At 42.8% G+C, this 7,457-nt stretch overlaps 1 protein-coding gene across 3 annotated transcripts in view; it reads right to left on the bottom strand.

Annotated features, from left to right (window-relative positions):
- Positions 1–7,451, bottom strand: part of LOC109303872 (charged multivesicular body protein 3) — a 51,558-nt gene extending 44,107 nt beyond the window's left edge. For 2 of the 3 annotated variants that reach the window (XM_019526223.1, XM_019526225.1), the window contains exons 1-2: positions 7,160–7,451; positions 4,663–4,802 (exon numbers count right to left, since the gene is read on the bottom strand). In XM_019526223.1, coding sequence (XP_019381768.1) covers positions 4,663–4,802; positions 7,160–7,385 — 366 coding nt within the window. In that variant the 5' untranslated portion in view covers positions 7,386–7,451. The remainder of the gene's footprint in view (positions 1–4,662; positions 4,803–7,159) is intronic. The other variant, XM_019526226.1, reaches the window with a different exon arrangement.
- Between the last annotated feature and the right edge of the window lie 6 nt (positions 7,452–7,457).

Here is a 7,457-nt window from a genome sequence, read left to right as displayed (position 1 = left end):
TCAGGTCCCTTCCGACCCTAGAAACTATGAAACTATTATAACATTAAATAAAAAATTACCTGTGCTGAATTGCCCTTACTGTTTTTGATACCTCTTGTGTCTAGTCAGTTCCACGGTTCATTTTACTGTTAGGCTTTTAAACAGCAACAAAGAAAAAAACCGAGGAATACAATAGTAACATCACCACAAAACACTAGGGAAAATGAAGGGATAGGCGAGTACAAGAAATATTTACATACCTAAAACTGAAAATATTCAAGTTGAAAATGTTCCTCTGATCCAGTGCATACCATGGGTGTGTATCATATAAAAAGATGTGGAAAAACTGAGTCCAGCTGCAACTGCCAAGGGAACCCTAGGACTTAGTTTCTCTAATTTTAATTTGACCAGGACATCAGATGCTAGTGTACGTACTATGTATGAAGAGGGCAGATGAGCTTCAATAACTGAACAGTCAAACTCAGTATGGTGTCTTAGGCAAAACGCAGCACTTCCAATGCAGTGTCTATTGACACCATGCGCTGGGACACTGTTATGGTTCTTACTCAGCTGGAAGAATGCCACCTACTAGACTAGTGATGCCAATCCCCACAGCCCAAAGGAATTCACAAATGATCCTGCAGCGAGGTGGCAACCAAACTTTATCCTCTTTAGCAGATCAGATCAGACAGGTTTCCAGCATTAGCTGGTACAGATAGAAGCCTTACAGTACATAATGTTGTTTGATTTCAGTGACAGAGCTTAGTTTCTAACCCTTTAAATTAAATGGTGAGGTAGTATGCGGGTGAGAATTTGCCAATTCAGTTCATTTCACAGGACAGGTCAAAAGTCAATTTAATTTGAACGCAAAATGATGGAACAAGAAATTATCCACAGGTTGAACTGTGTCCAGTATGGTCTCAGCAAAGACTCTGGATTCTTTCCCCATACCTGGATAGCTTTTATAACCCTTATATTCCTCAATTGGTTAATTGCTTTGCTTTTCCCTTTTGACCTGTTCAAGCCTCCTTTGTCTCTCTTGGCAGTCTCTCCAGCCCCCATCCTTTCCTTTCTCTTTCCCTGTCGTTTGTATTAAATTACTTTACTCCTTTCTATTTAATACCCCATCTCTCTGCAAGTTCCTTCATGACATCTGATGAAGTAGGCTGTTGCCTCTGAAAGCTTATGTCTCTTTGAACAAGTTAGTCTTTAAGGTGGCACCCTGCCATGCCTTCACCTTAGAAGAAGAAGAAATGTCAACATGTTACATGAATAAAAGGGTTCAACAATGCACTGCACAGGATGAAAACGATGGTCCTTTTGTTACCAGGGAGTAAGCTAATCATGCACTGAAGCCATGGCGATATTTCCATATTATCATACTGTACAAGTATGCTGCAAATCTCATAACTTCCTCAGAAGAATTCAGCAGTAGCCACTGTCAGAGACTTGGTATGAGATTGCCTGTCTGACTATTTATGGCACAGCAGTAGCTAGGCCCAGATCTTACTGCTACTGACTAGAATGATTTGCTTTTATACATGTTTGACACTCAACATAATTTGAAGAATAATTCAATATGTAGATTCTTTACTGTATTTTTGGAAGCCACTGATAGACATGGGGGGGAACCCCCCCCCACTTTACTAGAAGCAGCAGTGCATTAGTTTGACCCGGCTCCACAGCATCTGTATAGATCGGGCGCTTCAGCAGGGCTTTTTGGCACTTTTATCTAAATTTGATGCAATCAGCTATTAGATAAAGGTGCCATAAAAACCCCACTGAAACACCTGATCTATACAGATGTTGGACGAGCTGGATCCAACACTCTGCCTCTTCTGGGCATGCGCTGGCCTCAGTGCCAGGGCACATGGAGCTGAAAGTGCTGTTTTGTTTTGGTTTTTTATGTCTGTAAGCAGCCATGGTGTAGCATATGTATACTGGAATTATTTGTATATCAGCGGAGGTAAGGAAGTTCTAGAAACCTGTAGCAGGGAGTCTGGGAAAGCAGGAATGTCATGCAGCACTCTATAAGGGAAAGAGCACTGGCCTCAGCTCTATGCATAACCCCTTGGCCCTCTCACCTACCAAAAGCAAAATGCCACCAAAGTAGGTAGCAAGCGAGAAGCAGAGGCACAAGGTAGGAATGCTGCTGCGTGAGACCCCCAAGAAAGTTTCTTACAGTAGCATTGGGCACTTTTTTCATAGAGTGGCACTGAGGCAGGAGAGATTGCTTATCTGGATGCACAGATTACTAGACGACTTGGATGCTTTGTTTTTTGATAAACTCTGAAAAACAAAGAGCCTAGCCATAAAGCATGTGGCATTTCTCTGTGTATTGACTTTGATCAGCTTCTTCATATTTTTATTTTCAGACACTACAGAATATAGCAAATCTGCCTACAGGGTGAATGTACAAGACAATAATGAATATACTCCCCTTTTTCTTTGATTCTCTCAAGGTAGAATTTTCAATCAAGTTAACCAGCCATTGCCACCCAAAAGCTTCAGGCAGAATCTAACCCCTTTGCACTTTCATCCTATAATTCATGCACAGGAAAGCCTCACTGAGGAAAAAAACCTGTAGAGACAAGACCGTATCTTCCTTCACATGCTCCTCAGTCATGATGCCTACAAAACCAACCATCTGAGATCACCGTTGACCCGCCATTATCAGACTGCCCCAGTAAGTGGTAGTGGTGATATGGCAAGGAAAAAGAAGCGATTTTTTCCCTTGCATAGGCAGGGAAGTCCCTAGCTTTATTATGTCTGTGTCTAGGTTTAGTGCTATAGCTAATTAATTGCTTGGTAACATTTCCAAGCCTTGTGTATTTATGGCTGGGAGTGGCCAGTTGAAGGAAGACGGCAGGAGAAATCGATCAGGTGAGTTATGAGAAGAGAGAAGCATGGTATGAAGAAATGTTGGAGGAACAAACAGGATAAAGAAGAAGAAACTTGAGGAAAAAATACTTCCAGGAAAGTAGAGAACACCTTGCTGGGTAGAAGATAAGGAGGACCTGGGGGGCAGGGGGGGAAGTATGAGAAGAAACAATAATTCTGGAACTGATGCATCAATGAATCAAGTGAAGCCAAGAATGAAACTGAAATACTCTCTCTCTCTCTTGCTTTTATTTCGTAAGGCTGGGCACATAGTATTCAGTTAATAAATTATTCAGTCAATTCCACTGCAATTCAAACAATCTATTGAACAATTTTTTGCAGTTATTGTGTCAACTCCATAGCCAGGCAAATAGTCAAAAAACAGTAGCATTACTCGAATGATAGGTTTCTAACACATGCTACTGTTTGATCAGCCCTAGCAAGAAGCAAGCTACATTTTTAAACATATTAAGTAATGTGTTCAATAATGTTGCAATTTAATTTAGAATGCAAATTGACAATGAGCATCTACATTATTCTCTTAAACTGTTCTGGAGTGGGCTTTTGGGTATGCAGTAGCATGCACGCGTTTCCTGGCTAGTCAGGGTTAAGTAATTAATTTCCAAATGCTGTGTCTCTGTGGAGAATCTATGGATGTACAATTTATGAGTGTTCATTTGAGATTACAAATTTTTATAGATTTTTTTTTTTATCATTATCAACTCTATTTTGATTGCAAGACTAGTCTGCATTCTTCACTGTCCTTCTGTTTGCATTTTGAAGGAAATTTCAAGGAGATATAATGCAGGGGTAACAAGGAGGGTCAATAAATCTTGATAGTCTCCTATTACAAATACCCTGGACAGAGAAGACAGCCAGACCAGGAAACCATTCTGTCCAGGCTGGCAGCTAAACCATGGATCACCTGCTGGAAGATAGGTATTTTATAGTTTGATTTGAGTCTGCACATCTTTTGATCCATCTAAAGTCAAAAGCAATTAATTTTAGACCCTCTTGTGCAAAATCCCCATGTTACATGCTTCAGCTGGCACACGTCCATGGAGCAGTACTAAGTCAGCATCTGCAAGAAGAGAGCTTAAGGAACGGGAGCTCTGAAGTATGCCAAGTTCATAAGTCTCCTTAAATTCTGGAGTATGCCGTTTGGTGCTGGTGGTTTAAGGCAAATAGACCCCCAGATCCTATTTCTATGAAGTGCAAAGAGACTGTGCAGAAAGTGTGCCAATGAAACCCAAGAGAGAAAGCTAGCATTGGAACCTGCCAAGAACAAGGAAAGCTTAAAAGCACATGGGTCCAGTGCTTGGAACCTGAACACAGCAGCTTGGTTCAGCAGGGGGAACTCAGTAAGAGCTGGGATATTAATTATGCCTGTTGGGGGTGTTACATAAGGCAGATGCTTTACATCCAACAGGAAATTCTTCCAACACCAGACAGTGTGCCAGGGCAGTCCATACACCTAACAAATATTTACTGGAGTATTATTTCCTGATCATATGTTACAGTATACAGTTTACCAAGAGAAATAGAAAGAAAGGGTTTTTGTTTTAATGACCAAAGGAACTTTGTCACTTCCTATCCTATCTGCAGTTGTGCAGGTTAGCCCTCCAGTGCCCATTACCATGGTGCATTTTCCTGGGCTATTTTCCCCTATCACACTAAATCAGAAACAGTCTCTTCACACTCTTAAACTCTAACTTCTGTTATCAGGTGAACTGGTCTCTAAAAATAGCTTTTCCTCTGAAGCACATTTCAGCCATGATAAAAAAATGGAAACATTTTCTGTACCTGTACCAGCCAGATACCATCTTTTGTGTCTTCCACAAGCTCATAGAAGTGCATTTCACCACTGAAGTTCGTACTTGAAACCGATTCAGAGGCCTCTTCTTCCTTAAGAGCAGAATAAAGCTCTCCTTCCATGAGGTCTCCTGAAGAATGGATGGGAAAAAAGCAATTAAACTGCAGTTGGTAAACCTCATGTTAATCAAAAATATTCTGGCATCAATACCATTTTCTTGTCAGTCAGTGAAAATGTTGTTAATTATATCTTATAAAGCTGAACTCAACCATTTCAGCTTAAAAACCAATTTCAAATTTATTCTAAATTATTTTACATGTAGTTATACCTAAAAGTATGTGCATTTTAGTTGTCAATCAACCTGGGAATAAATTTAGTCTTCTTTGGGTTAGACATAGTCAATATATATAACTGGACCAATTGAAAATCAATTGAATGTGTTCTCCGCTTTATAAATCCCTGCTGATATTCTCTGAAATTCAGAGAACTAAAATGGAAGACACATATTTTGTTTTCAATGATTTAGCCTTTACTACACAGAAAATTTAGTTTTACAGTCTACAAAAAGATCACTCAAAACAAAAATTGTTAAACCTGTCCATCGAAACTGTTTTTCAGAATTCCAATCAATACCATTCAATTTTTGTAAAACTAGAATTTTACTTACAATGGAATAATCCAAAGCCATTTCACACTGCTACTCTGAGGTAAATATTCTACTATAAAAATTGATTTTTATATACAAAGCAGTAAATATTTCCTAAGAACTCCAAACTGAACACCACAAATTGAGTTCCTTCGGCAACTTATGTAAAATTATTTCTTGTTTCTTTCGCTCTCATTTCCTTTCCACATATTGTGTCCGACTGCAAACCATATTGCTAACAATGTCATAGCATTTATTCTATGAAACTTGCCCTTCAAAAATGTTTTCCCAAAGACGACTTATTACAGAATTTAAGAAATGTAGCATCAAAGTAGAAACTCTTGATACTTTAGAAGCTATTAAGACATACCATCACATAATTTGGAGGCCAAAAACATTTATGTAAAAATGTTACAAAGCTTATTAATAATAGAAGTGTTGCCATGACATTTGGAAAAAAAAAAAGTCATTGAACAGTTTGTTTGGAGTTAAACATTTTCCTGCAGTGTTTGCAACCCAAATATTACAGCATAATGAAAGTGAATGAGCGCCAAAGTGTGAAAGTGACAGGAAGCAAAAGAGAACCTGACCAATGGGGTTTCTCAGTGCAGGCCAGCGAAGTAAAAAAGATAGTAAACAAAGGGTATAAATAGTAAAAAGCAAATTACTACTGGTATCAGCTATTCATAGAAAAGGAGTTGGTGTTGAAGTATATGAAAATCAGGTCTAAGTAAATCAGTACATCCATTCAAGTCTTTCTGCTCAACGCTTCTTGCCTATTTTGATTGCAGTAATCTCCTCCTTTCTTACATGAACATCCCCTTGACAATCCATTTGAAAAGCAGATGTTAAGATGATCTTTCCCATCTGCGACTGACCACACCAGTCCCACCTCCAAACTCCTCTTCTGGCTCAACGTCCCGGTCGCCCCGTTAACTTCCAAGTGTCATGCTCCCAGTTCAAGGCAGCATCTCCTTACTGGTCTGTGCACCTCACGTCGCCCTCTCCCCTCGACGGTGCCAGCCTCATTCGCTCTTTCCTCAGCCTCTCGGGCAAACATTTCCACGCCTCCTTCTGAACTACCCTGTGTTCAGGGTCAGTCTTCCTGTACTGCTCTGTTAAACCACCGCCCTTTTCTCAAGACGCGCTCTGGCACCCCGCCAGCTGCTCGGTTCAGGGCAAAGTGGCATTTAAAAATAATAAACAATAATGTTCCTTTCTCCTCATGCTCCACATGTCACTTGTCGTCTTCGCTTGTAGGCCTTTTGTGCCAGGAGTCCAGAGAGAGATGCAGGGTGGGCGAAAAGCTATGTCATGAAAACACAACCGCCAGCATCCATCCTGCCGCGCAAGCAAGACCCAACCCTTCTAGCTCAGCCACCCTGTCGCAACTCGGGCCACCGCTTTGGAAATACTCCCCCGCCCCGAAGCCAAATCTTTTACTTAGTGACCAGCCTAACGAACGGAGAAGGCCTCTTCTCTCGACATGCTGCGTACACACGTGCGACATCGCCGTTCGACTGCTTCTGCGCCAGCCTCGAGCGCTTCACCCCACCCATTCGGACCGCCGAGGAAGCGCGTGACAGACTCACGCGCCGCTCGGAAGTCGCTTTACGCGCCAAGGCGGTGACTTGCCCGGAGACCCAGCCCCGCCGGCGTCCGGAAACCTACAGTGGGGAAAGCGTAACTGCCCCGCCGGCCGAACTCACGCAGCCCCGATTTCGACGCCTAAAATGGGAAGTTGATGGGAAGTGTGCATCGTGAGACCCGGCGGGGAAAATAAAGAGGGTGAACCCCCCGAGAGAGACGACCCCGTCCCGGGGGGGTCCCAGGGCCCTCACCTGACTTCTCCACCAGCTCCCGCACATCCTTCTTGTCGGGCAGCCCCGAGTAGCCCAGCCCGCGGCCCTCCAGGATCGTCTTGAGCTTCTTGAAGCTCAGGGTCACCGGGTCCACGAGCTGCGTGGCCAGGAAGCCGGTCTCGTACCACACCACGGCCTCGAAGACGCGGGCCAGCACGAACAGCACCAGGAAGTACAGCAGCAGGAAGAACAGCCGCAGCCACATGGTCGCGGCGCGGGGCGCGGGGCCCCGGACCTGTCAGCGCCCGGATCCCGCTCTCGCTCCGGCGGCCGCCAC

This window comes from Gavialis gangeticus, unplaced genomic scaffold (assembly GCF_001723915.1).
Source record: "Gavialis gangeticus isolate Ggan-Ray unplaced genomic scaffold, GavGan_comp1, whole genome shotgun sequence".
Classification (NCBI taxonomy): Eukaryota; Metazoa; Chordata; order Crocodylia; family Gavialidae; genus Gavialis; species Gavialis gangeticus.
The sequence above is the reverse complement of the archived record's forward strand: the minus strand, read 5'-3'. Positions and strand labels throughout refer to the sequence as shown.